A 13,075-nucleotide genomic window follows, 5' to 3' on the forward strand; every position below is an offset into this window, starting at 1 on the left:
CACAAAGAGACAACGCAACTTTGTTCAATTTGAAAGAACTGTCTTTCACCAACTCTCCCAGCTCCACTCCAGCCACAAAATGTTTTTATCCACAACATACCCGAAATATTCGAGAAATTTCAAATTCCCCGCTACAGTGATGTATAGGAGTAGGAGTGGTGTATTATGGGAACCACTAAAAACATTGATATGAGTGAGTTAACTGAGCTAGAGGACCTGAACTATCGCTCTGTCATGCTTCTTGGCGCTGGCTTTGATCGGCGGCCGCCATTTGTACAAACAAGATTCTGTGGCGCCATGTAAAAATCGCGGGAAAGTTGTTGGGGAGTCGCCCCTGCTTGATATGGTTTCTTCAGCATCTTGATTATATGTTTGAAGTTTAAAAAATCCTTCCTTACCGATATATCGGCTACCTTAATATTGCTAAACCAAGCATAGCGAAGAAAAAACCTGCATGCGAACCACACTTGGATAATCGTGCGGGAACTTGGTGAAACACAGCGTCCAGCACCAAGTTGTACGCCTGCAGTCTGCTGGCCACCCAGAAGTGAGGGTTGCGTCCATATAAGCTTTCCTTACAAGAGAGCTCAAGGCTGGTGGAGAGTCACTGTATACGAAGAAAGCCTGTAACCGACATGTCAAGTCCATATTCCTTGCGTGTACCAACTCTCGCACGGTTTAAAGAAGGCCGTTTCAGCCGTTGGTGGGGCTCTGAACCAGCTTTAACACAGGTGCGCCGTTGTAAATGGGCACAGCAATCACAAGGCTTGCAAAGTGAACCACGCCACGCGTTTGCTTGAATGCTAAACTGTTGTTGTTTTTAGGATCCCTCTATTGTGGAGAAAATAATATGCTGGCCAAACTGGCCGGTGATTGCGGGAGCGTTGGCCAGTAGTAGAGGAGCTGGCTGGAGGTGTTCACTTCGCCGGCCATTGTAGGGGATGTCCTTGTAGCCCTGTCTACTAAAAGACAAGACTGCTTCGGCGGTTCCTAACCCAGCAAGACAAAGAAATCTTTAAAGCCCTTTCAATTAAAAAAAACAGTGTACTGCATTAGCACACCTTGCTTGGTACTCCAGAAAAACGAACGCAATTATCTCCCCGGTTCCGTGGTCTAGCGAAGAGGGTGTGATTTACTTACTCAATTGAAACGTGCTCCGTCTGCAACCGCAAAGGGGTACTTTCCACAAGTATGTGTGCGTCTTCATGCAATAGAATTCAGGGGAAGTCTAGCATTTTCCAGAGTTTATTTCGTCCTTCTTACTGTTTCGCTTGTAATCGTGTATTATGCTCATTAGCTACTAGGCCAACTTTCGGCACTAACCTTAATTTCCTCCCTAATATCGTGGGTTCATTGCATGACGTTTCATTTTTGCTGTATTTGTATAATTGTGGTCCCTTCTATGCAGTTCTTTCTGGCTAACTTCCCCTCCCTTTCGTTTTCTTCGAACTGTTGTATAATCAGCCCAAATAGACACAGGTCTAGCAGTGAACATCTAGCGGAAATCAGAAAGTAGCACCAGTGCCACGAGAGATCGCTATTTGTGAGAAATATCTGATAAATATGACCATAAACTTCCTAAATTCGACATCAGAAAGCGACAGAGCAGCACTTACAACTGTTGCAGGCGATCAAAAACGCAACTGGTCTATAGAAATGTGGTGCGAGTGCGAAATGCGTACCACTGGCGAAGGCGTACTCCACCGTAGAATGACCGTAGACTATGTGGAAGATGCTGATGGCGCGGATGCCGTGAAAGAAGCGCAGGGTATATGAGTCCGATGTCTTGTCGCTGGGTATGAACGCCAGGAGCCTCAGGTTGCTGGAGATGGAGAAGCTCTTCAGGACGCTCGCGCCAACTGGTTGCACGAGGTACCGAGACATACAGTGAGAAAAACACACCTTTGATAAAGCAGCATTGTTTGGCTTTTGCATAGTTTCCATCTTCATCTTTTCTAAGAACTGAGTTCCCTTCTTACTTCGGAGAGAGAATTTCGGAGAAAGATGTGTTGCGACTAAAAAATTCCTGATTTTACAACTGTACAAGAGAGAATTATTTATGCGTGCAATGACAAGTTCTTGGGACACTAGCAAACTACCCCACACAACCATTAAGTGCGCCAGAAATTACGCTTCTTGGCTGGCATCATTTGTGGAGGCATTCGGAAATGTAATCCATTTGTCCTGCGTCCATCCACAACGATTCGCGAACGTTGCATCACTACTGTGGCATTTGTTTTAAAGGTATTTAAAGTCGTGTGTGATGTTAGTTGTTTTTTGGATAAGGAGGGTTAAGTGTAACTGGTGGAGAAGAAGCAAGGCGGTTGGCGTCAGACAAGGACAACGTATATTTATGGGACAAACAAATAACAACATAGATAAATAAACATTAACCTAATTAAGTCAAGAGTGACGGTCCTACACAAAGAAGTCCTTCCCTTATTAAAACAGTTCACGTTCACTTATGAAGTCGATGGCTTCGGAGCTCTGGAGCGGTGCGCTGGCCCGGTGCCCTTGCGTCAGCGCTGTCCTTTGAAATGATGACGTGGCGCTGGTGCCCGCGCGCTCGTTGGTCACGGAAGAGCTCCACCATTCGGACCCTCTACGTTTTGCCAGTCTCGAAGATCACGAAGGAGGTGTGGCTCAAAGCGGAAGTGCCCTGGGCGTTGGCACCCAGCCGGTAACCTCCGAACACCCCGTTCCTTGTCACCGCCGAGCGGCTTGCCGACTCTGCTCCCTGCTCCCAAAAAAGACCTTACTTGCGGTCGCTGTACAGGCGTCGTGAGTCTCGGATGCCAGGAGGAGGATGTGGCGCGGCTCTGAGTCTCCTGGGCGTTCGCGTCCGGCAGAGAAGTCGCCGAGAGCCGCGTTCCTCCTGCCTCCAACTTGCCACCCCGCTTCCGCTTCTCCGCTTCCTCCTCATTCCTCCCGGCGTGCTGTTTACTTTCTGACCCCAGCACGAGCGCTTCGTTGTCTTCACTTCTTACGGGCCTCCAAAAAGCGCCTCCGCACAGCGTGTAAAGCGTATATATTCGGAGGAGAGACGGAGTAGGACGACATGGACAAGCGCTTGCCCGTTGCGACAATCTTCATCTTTTCTCCACGTTTTGCGCTTTTACTATCTGGAATGGAGCACCACCTCGCCCAAAAGTCCGCCTCAGTCGGCTTGGAAGCCTTTTATTGGTTGGCGTGCGCAACTACATCTGGCAATTCACTCACAGAAAGCCCACTGAAAACGTACCTCTAAAAATATTGCGACGTTCGCATCGAAAATAAAGTGATAGCGTATTCCAGCCAAGCTCTTTGACTGATGAAGTGCCATAAACCCACATGCACGCCCATTGCACGCCTTACATACTGTGTACGTGACACCATTGTGGGCAAGCCAGCCATTATGCACACAGGGTGCGCCGCTGCAAGAGATTTCATGTTTTTAGTGATGGAAATGTCTGCGCCTGCGTCTTCTGTATAGCAAAATAAATTCAATGCCAAGCATAACTTTCTAGCAAGTCCGTCAGGTTTTTTTGCGCTAATCGTTTCGCGTCACTACCTTTTCAAATGCTTTATTCGACGTCCACTACAAAGCGTTTTGCCGCCAACAACAGTGTGAACTGAGATATGTGGAAGCAAGATATTTCAATAGGAACAGCACTTGTGCCAGAGCAAAATAAATACGACATACTTGATGCCGATAATAAGTACACATGTCAGGATTACACCATATTTAGGTGCGGAGCACCTTAGGACAGCACAATGTCAGTCCGCGTCCGTGAGCATAGCATTTACAATTGCAAAAAATCACACAGGCCCCGGCAGGATTCCAGCCTGTGTCTGGTAGACCAGACAGAGTTAGTGTCAGTCGTCTTACCCATTGGGTCTTACCCATTGGGTCTTACCCATTGGGAGCGTGCGTTAGTACCCTATAGTCGAACAGCTTACTGCCTCGCCTGTAACGGTGCGGAGTCCTTAGGACCTCGCAATGTCTGTCCGGGTCCATCCGTGCGCACACCCCCGTCAAGCGAAATTCGATTTGAGCCGTGAGTTGCAGTCTCATTTAGGGAATAATGAATGTTCTATTCTCGGCTCAAATCGAATGACGGTAGGGGCGCAACTTGGATCTCATTTTGAGTCCCCGTACTCCGGACCCTCGCCATCATCCACGGAGTGGAGGTGCTGCAATTTTTTTATTTAAAAAAAATGGCCACCATCTTCCGCGAGGGGAACCCTGGGGTGATGCAAGGCATCTCACGGGGTTCAATTCGCGTTTCCGTTATGTTGGTTACCCAAATGTGTTGAAGTTTAGCGAACCTTAAATGATGCTCAATCGCACGTAGATTTCCAATTACGTAAAGACCGTCTTTATTTGGGCGATTTAGGTGGGTACCGCTGTGCCTTGAGTATGATTGCTTTGTGATCTGTAAAGTGCACAGTCAGGTGTTGTTGTAGTAAGAGTTCAATCTAGCAATTAGCAAAGACTAGGTCTATGCACGTCCCCCGTATGGTAGTGGACTCTTTGCAGGACACACATTGAAGTTGGTATCGCGATGACACTGGCTGGAGCTGGTTACGGTTGCGTCAGCCAACGCTGTAGCAGGCATGTTAGTGTCCATTTCAACTCATCGGAGTAGCAGTCGGAGAGAGAGAGAGAGAACAAACTTTATTGAGCATTCTAGAGCCGTTTAGGCGCTTGATGGGGTGGTGCCCTCTTCTCGGGCCCCATATGTTTCCAGGTACTCCTGTCCTCTGGTGATCAGCGCGATCTGTTCTTCCAGGGCAGGGCTAGACAACAAGGTCTCCCATCGCTCAGGGTTGATGTGAGGGGAGGGGGGGAGGGGGGGAGGGGCAAACTTGGGAAAATTGCACTCTCCTAATATGTGCTGGAGTGTGCCCAGTTGTCTGCAGTTGGGAAATTCTTTCTCATATCTATCCGGGTAGAACTTGTTTCGGAGGTAAGGGTGGGGGAACGACCCGGCTTGGATCTGTCTGTATATGACTTGCTGCGCTCTGCTTAGAGAATGGTGTGGTTCAGGATATCGCTTCCTCCCGTCTTTATAGTGATTGACTATGTCCCTGTAGCTCGTTATGGGTAGCTGTTCCTGCCCCTCTGCCCGGCTGATTAGTTCTCGGGCCTGTTGGTGGGCAAATTCATTGCCCTCCACCGAAGAGTGGGCTGGCACCCATATTAGCTCTATTTTGTGGCTTGGTGGTACTTTCCTTTGGAGGATTCTCACTGCCTTATAAGAAACCCATCCTTTTCTGAAGTTCCTATATGCTTTTTGGGAGTCCGTGACTATTTTTGTCGCTTTTGGTTGGGTCAAGGCTACGGCAATTGCTATTTCCTCAGCTTCCTCTGGGCTTGGTGTGATGACTGAGGCACACGTGATGAGCTCGTCCCTTCCTGTTATTGCAATCGTTGCTCTCATTGAGTGTTTCGGAAGTGAGGCGTCGGTGTACGTCACTCCTGTTTCTTTAATTAGAGACTCGTTTAGGGTCTTCGCTCTGGCCTGTCGTCTTCCTTCGTTTCTGTCCGGCTTCATGTTTTGAGGTAACGGTTTGCTATCCACCGTCTCGGCCCATGCGCGCGGTATAGGGCCTTTGTTTTGACGATAAGCTTCTTGCCATCCTATTTTATCTAGGACGGCTCTTCCCGCTTTTGTTTGGCTCAGTCGCACCCTTTGGTTTGATAGGTGCGCTTCGATCAGTTCGGAGACCGTATTATGCTTGGCCATTCCCAGTAGCTTCTCGGTGGATGAGTGTATCGGAATGCCCAGCGCGAGCTTCGTAGCTTTTCTAATAACTGTGTCCAGTTGGTCCCTTTCGTTTTTCAAAAGCTGGAGGTAGGGAGCTGAGTAGGTGATTCTCGAAATCACAAAGGCTTGGACAAGCCTGAGGGATTCCTCTTCTTTGAGTCCTCTTCTCTTATTTGTGATCCTTCTAATCATGTTCATGATTTATTCGGATGTGCTCTTGAGCTTTCTGAGTGCGGTTCGGGCTTTACCATTCTCCTGTATTATTAGGCCAAGGATCTTGACGTGAGTCGTCGGTGTGATGCTGCAGTCGTCTATAACTATGCTTATGTTTCTCTTGTCTGCCTTTTTGGGTCTTGGCTGCATCACTAATAGCTCTGATTTTTGCGGTGAGCAGCAGAGACCGCAGGTGCTTGCATATTCCTGGACTATGTCCGCTGCCCTTTGGAGTGTTTCCTCCATCCACCCTTCTGAGCCCGCTTGCGCTGTCCAGACCGTAATGTCGTCCGCATAAAAGGCGTGATCTATTCCTTCTATTTTCTCTAGTAATGCTGGTAGAGGTAGAAGCGCCAGGTTGAAAAGCAGCGGGGACAGAACAGACCCTTGCGGAGTTCCTCTGTCCCCTAGTGCTATAGGCTGTGACTTCTCCTCCCCAATCTTGATTATAGCAGTCCTATTGCTGAGGAAGTCTTTGACGTAACTGTAGATTCTTTCCCCGCAATTCGTGTTATTCAGACTGCGAAGAATGCTCTCGTGCGTCACATTGTCAAAGGCTCCCTTGAGGTCAAGGGTTAATATTGCCCTCGGGGTCTGGTTCTTGGCCTTTTTGATGACTAATTCATTTAGTTGCAGGAGGACATCCTGGGTGCCCAGGTGTTCCCTGAAACCGTACATGGACGACGGCATCCGATCGGTGGCATCAAGGTGTCTCTGCAGCCTTTTCAGGATCATGCGCTCGACCACTTTTCCCACACACGACGTCAGAGAAATGGGCCTCATGTTATCGACGTGTGGAGTCTTGCCTGGCTTCGGTATGAACCGTACCTCTGCTTCCTTCCATTCCTTGGGCAGTGACCCTTCGTTCCAGGCCTTGTTTATATATCCTAAGAGCTCACTTCGACTACCGTCGCTGAGATTCCTCAGCAGTTTGTAGGTAATGGCGTCCTTCCCTGGGGAGCTGGCTTGGTTGCTCTCATCGATCGCTGTTACCAACTCCAGATCGGTGAAGGGTTGGTCCAAGTCCGGGTTTTCCCTTCCCTCGTATCCGGGTATCGGTGCTCCCGACTTTTCCGTTTTCAAATACTTGTCTTTGAGCACCTCTATCAGGCGCTTGCTGTCTCCTTTAAAATTATTCAGCGTGCGTGCGAGATTTCGATCGATCGCACTTTTGGTGTTCAGAGGGTCAATGAGGTGCCGTAGGAGGCTCCATGTTTTCCTCGCAGACAGGGTTCCCTGGAGCCCGTCGCATATCCTTAACCAATTTTCTTTACAGAGCTGAGCTGCGTATTCTGCCGCCTGCCTATTGAGCTCGTGTATGCGCTTTCGTAGCTTTCTATTGCGCCTTTGCCGTTTCCATCTCTTGGTTAGCGCGTGTCTCGCCTCCCAGATGTGAGCCAGCTTGTTGTCCACATATGGGGTTTGTATTGTGGTGGCTATTTTCTGGGTATATTCCTCCACCCAGTTCAGGTGTTTTTTGGCCCAGTCTTGGTAGTTCCCAGTTCCCTGACCGTCTTCGTATTCAATCTCTGTTCTTCTTCTGAGGCGATCCCAGTCGGTGATCCTGGCCTGTCCTAGTTTTGCCCTGAAGTCTTGTCCCCTGATCTTCAAGGAGATGATGTCATGGTCTGATCCGAGGTTAGTGTCTAGATTAGCCCAGGTGACGTCCAAGTCTCCTATCAGAAGTGATAGGTCCGGCGTGGTGTCTCTGGCCGTGCTCGTGCCTATCCTGGTGGGGGTCTTCAGCTCGTTTAGTATTGTAGCGTTATGTTTTTCTATAGCGTTCATGAGGTGCTTGCCCCTTCTCGACTGGAATTTGTATCCCCACTGCGTGTGTGGGGCGTTAAAATCGCCTAATATCAGCGTCGGTCTAGCTTTTGCTGCTCGGATGCAATCCAGCATGGTGCCTTCGATGTCCACGTCCTTTTTAGACGGTCGGCAGTAGGCATTTAATATAAATATGTTTTTACTGCTGCCTATATCCCTGCTGTGAATTTCTACTAGCACGTGTTCGCACCCTCTTTGGGTTGTCATGTGTTGTGTTGCCGCTACGTTTTTTGTAACCAAGGTCGCCGTGCTCTTTTCACTTGGGTCCGTATACGTAACGTACCCCGCCAATTTGGGCCTCTCGTTGGTTTCTTGTAGTACTATAACATCTGGTTTCTGTTCCAGTGTTTCGATGTATAGATGAAGCTCGCTTAATTTGTTCTTTATACCCCTGCAATTCCATTGATAAATCGTTGTCAAGCTTTGTTTGTTTCTATTCTTCTTCATTGTCTTGAGGGGTGTTACCTTCTGCGGGATTAGTTCCATGGTGCGGTTTGCTGTGGAGCGCGGTCTTGTGTGACTTCCTCATTACTAGTGTCGTGTGTTTGAGCTTTGCATCGAAAGTCGACATTCTTGAGGACACTTGGTTATACTTGGCTTCTAAGTTATCTAGTCTTGACGTAAGGTTTCTCATTTGCTCGGTAAGAATTCCCACTTGATTGTTGGTCTCAGCCTGTTGATTTGAAATTTGAGACAGCATGTTCATGATGGTTTGCAGGGTAGGTTCTGGTTGCTGTGGTATAGTCGGATGCGTTGCTTGGGACGGAGCCGGTTCTATCCTGTCGGCCTCCATTGCCTCACCTTGCGGTAGTTCAGGGGAATGGGTGTCTCTCTTAGCTACCTTTCTCTTGGTACTATCCTCCGATTTCTCGGTTCTGTCGCGTGCCTCCATGCGCTCCATGAGCGCTTTAATCTGTTGGTTTTGTTGTGCTATAAGCTTCTTAAGCTCGGCATATTCCTTTCTAAGTTCAGAGCATTCTTTGCAATTGCTACTGAGAGGGGAGGGGGTGAGAGGGGGGAATTCTTTGTCGTTGCTGTGAGCGACAGAAGACCCAGTTGCCCAACCCACCTGTTTTCCCGCGATCCGCTTCGGCGTACTGCTCCTAGTCTTCGACCTCGAGCGGGACTAGCGCCTGCGAGCCTTGGTGTCGGCGCCTGGCGATGACGTCCTCGAACCTGGTCTCGAGGCACAGCTATTGCTCCGTCTTCTTTCTCTCCCCCTGGAGAGTGAGCGCCGGCTCTGGCGCTCTTGATGAGGGGGCGACGACTTCCGCGCAGCTGGCGTCTCCTCTCGATTTGGTGGTGTTCTGGAACTTTCTTCGTAGGCTGACCTTTGGCGCTCCCATCTTCGCTTACGCACGACGTATGGGGTCTTGTATCGGGCCTTGCATACTTTGTCTGCTGTGAGGTGGTCTCCTCCACATAGGCTGCACTTTGGCTTACAGTCGTGGTTGTGGTCTTCTCCCGGGTTCTGGATTCCGCAGCCGCGGCAGATACGGTTCGTCGGATTTGGGCAAACATCCATTCTGTGGCCCAAGCGGCCACATTGAAAGCACTTGTCAATTTGCTTTCTGTACAGTGAGCATTCCACCAGCAGGTTGCCGTACTTGACGTAATTTGGCACTTTCCAGCAGTCGGAGCAGTAGCAGCAAGAGCGACTGACGGAGCGACTGAGGAGCGCGCTGCAGATACCGCGGTATTATATCCGCTCTGCGAGAGAGAGTGATGAGAGAGAGATATGCATGCGCACTAACGCACAGCTGGCATGGCGAGGAGAACGTGCTAACGCAGCTGGCGGGCGAGGGGAAAGGAGGAGGGTTGCAGATGGACGCCGGATGGATGGAGGGACAGGCCGAGTGTAAGAGATGCCTTGAATCTAAAAATTTACGTGAGGTTGTTTTTGTGAGGAAGAGGAGAAGGTGCAAAACATACTAATAAAACCAAAAATACAACATTCCTAAAGACGACGTTGATAGGATGCGGCGTCCAACACAAAATACTCCACGTGTGTACGGCCCATTAGCGGAAGAATACAACACAAAAAGAAAACAAAATTGACCGTGTATCTGGTGGATTCGCTCCAAATTTCGGCGGAAGAGGATAACCTCCTGCCGCTCCTGCCACGTAACTGCCTCTTCTCTCTCTCCCACGCCCCCTCTCACGATGTTCCTCTGCTGTCTCCATCTTCCCATAATAAGCGCAGTCTAGGTTCCGAATTCAATTTTGCCGCGTTGAACTTGCTGCCGCTAGTCTAAACGTGAAGCCTCGCAGGGCACATTCGGCGTTGGCAAGCCTCACAGTGCTTTCACCAAACACGTTGTTCGTACTGCACGCTGGGTGTCCACTCGGACCATAGTCTTATCCCTATTGGCGATGTTGTGTAGCCGTTGCGCTGCCGTAGAGAATTCTCGGAAGACGGAAAGGCCGTTTCCGCCTCCGAAAATTCCTCAGGAATGTGTTGGCGGTTGTTCGTGGCGCGGCGCATTGCAATGCCGAAGCGTTGTTTCCATCTACTTATACTGGGTGTTCAAAATTTAGCTTCATCGTTTTGTTGAAATTAGGAACTTGTAGGGACGCGAAGAACACTTGTAAAAATAAGTTATGTGGACAGGGGAACCCAAAGTGAGATGATAAATATCGCCGTCAGCAGCGCAATTAACTAAAATTGAATAATTAACGGTTTGTTGACTCCGGGAAGTGGGTATATTTTGTATTGAAAAGTTCCCGTCAGCCGTGTTTCTACACCGTATCAGCTGGAAGAATTATTCTAGTGTGTGGGCGCTGCAAGACATCAGAATCAAAAAATAATTGTCATTTGCAGGATTACGCATGCAAGAGAGTTAGGATCGGCGTGAAGCTGCTCCTCGATGTGAGGCGGCTTCCGTCGAAGTTTGGCTTTCCCGTAGTTCTGCTGGAGCAAATTTTTGTAATTCTTTTCCCACTTCCGTACTGGTGACCGGACGATGCGAACTTGAAATGTCGCGACGTCTTCCCATTTCCTCGATGCCCTTGGACGACCTCGATTTTTTTGGCCAGTGTGTAGGAATGCCTGGTAGATCCGACACCACCGAAAAAAAAAACAAGAAATGGCGCGCAGAGATCCTATCTGGGGCTGCTAAGATCTGATTGGATTGTATTGGATTGGATTATAGACTGGCCGTGAAACGTCACTTTTCCCTGGGCATGGTGGATCTCGGGGCGCGGAGCGAAATGGAAGGGGGTTGGAGGGGGGGTCTTTCAGGCGCTTGTTCAAATGTTACGGTATTTGTACCTTTCCTTACAGCTGCAAGCCACGAGCCCAAGGTTGTAGCCCAAGCCCTTTTTGTATTTTATGTGAAATATTGTTTTAACGCATTTTTAGTTTGGCACCGAAAAATTTCCGCCCACACATATAAAGAACGCTCCCAGAATCAATTATGTATTGTAGTTTTTCTGAAATGTCCCTCACGTTTTCTGTTTGCTGAACAATGATGAGTATGAATAAAGTATATCACCAGATCACTGATTTTCCGTACGGGATATTTGCCCTTTGTTGGGATATGTTCAGCTGTAATTTCGGCCAAATGGGAAGAAGATAATCTTTAATAAATGCAGGGAATTTTAAGAACCTCGGATCAAAAAGTAAAAGTAATGTCAGTAAACCGGACCTCGCAGCATTTGTTATTTTGTTTCCTTTTTAAAAGTTATGCTACACTTCGTCGGATCTATGTTCAAATAACCGCAGTCATGCTCGGGCAAGAATAAAGCATCCCAGACCGCTTCCCATGCAATTTATAAAACAGGAGGGAGGATAAAAGAATACTTCATAAGAAAGATCTAGTAAAGCGTGAAACAGCAGCGGCTGAAGGACTGAGTGAAGCATGTTCGCAGTATTACTGCTCAATATACAAAAAACAGCTTCGGGTGGGTCTTAGTCCGCGCTCTGTCAACAAGAGATGGCGCCCGCAGTCCTGGCGCTGAGTAAAATTTACCTAAATTACCGAACAATGTCTCGTTCTTTTTCATATGGCCAGTTTTAATTAGAGATTTAGCAGACAAAGTAAGCATGCTGTTTGGTACAAAACTTGAAATGTATAGTCAAATGCCGCTGGGCGGCGATGCAGTGGAATTTAGTTGACGTTGAGCTCTGATTCCCTGAACGGCATCTGCGTCTGGAAGACTACGTACAGTAGCCATAGGTGGTGCGGGCTGACGCCCAAAACCGAACAGAAATCTACATAAAGATCTTTGAGCTACAAAACGAGAATGCAGGGACATTTGGAGGAAATTCTTGGGGTACTGGCGGGGTAAGATGCTACAAAATAGGGAATTCCTGAACCTAGAAATGGGAATTGTTCTTCCCAGTACGGAACATCACTTCACCAGATATACTTCACATCTCGTGATATGAGGCACAGCTGGAATGCAATTGCGAACGCGACAGAACGTCCTATTTCTTAAGACATTCATATCGGTATATTCCCCCAGAACCAGAACCAATTATGGAAAACAAGTGTTATCTAATCAAACCATTACAGTCCTGAACTATCTCATCAGATCGACTTTAATGTCTCCATTAAAAAAAATTACCAGTCAAATAAGGGATCTAGTCCTACGAAAGAACATTCGCTTTTCGTGAGTCCAAATTATCGTTTACATGTAGGGAGTTTTTGTCTTTTCCTTAGTATTTCTCTAAAGTTTTCTTCTTTTTTAAGAATCCCGATACTACAATTATGTAAATAAAACAATTGAGCAGCCATTTCTCTGCACAGGCTATGTAAGTCAGTTGCTACGTGGATCCTTTCGTATGCTTGTGATAGCTTTTAAATACAATCCTTGCGGCTTGTAACCCATTTTGTAAACCCTGCGTTCTATTTTTGCGTTATGTTGGAGAAGATTGCGCAGTTTGTTGCATTCCATTGCTATATTGTTTATCTAAGTGTAGTGTAGATGAGTGCACATAGGTCCGCAGGCCTACTCACGAGTGCACTCACACACCCCCTCACCACTCGTGTGAGTGGTGAGTGAGCCTCGCCATCGTTTTGGACTGGCGAGTGTGAGTTCGAATGAGTGTGAGCCATACGTGCAGTGAGCCCCACTCACCACTCGCGAGTGCGAGCGCCACTCGTGGTGAGCCCCACCACCCCTCGCGAGTGGGAAAGCCACTCGCGGGGAGCCCGCTTACGAGTGCGCTCGCGCTACTCGCGCCATTTGCGGGGCTTACCGCGGTGAGCGCCACTATTGCTCTTGTACTCGCTGTTCGCTATTCGTCACAGGAGCAGCGCACTGTGGTGGTTGTTAATGGC

The 13,075-nt window shown here is 48.3% G+C and overlaps 1 protein-coding gene across 1 annotated transcript in view; it reads right to left on the reverse strand.

Annotated features, from left to right (window-relative positions):
• LOC144136988 (O-acyltransferase like protein-like) overlaps positions 1-13,075 on the reverse strand; it is a 150,846-nt gene that overhangs the window by 66,086 nt on the left and 71,685 nt on the right. Inside the window, exon 6 of the mRNA XM_077669438.1 lies at positions 1,683-1,859. Coding sequence (XP_077525564.1) covers positions 1,683-1,859 — 177 coding nt within the window. The remainder of the gene's footprint in view (positions 1-1,682; positions 1,860-13,075) is intronic.

The sequence above is a fragment of the Haemaphysalis longicornis genome, unplaced genomic scaffold (genome assembly GCF_048455015.1).
Source record: "Haemaphysalis longicornis isolate Haplotype H1 unplaced genomic scaffold, Haemaphysalis longicornis Haplotype H1 scaffold_1, whole genome shotgun sequence".
In the NCBI taxonomy this organism is placed as follows: Eukaryota; Metazoa; Arthropoda; class Arachnida; order Ixodida; family Ixodidae; genus Haemaphysalis; species Haemaphysalis longicornis.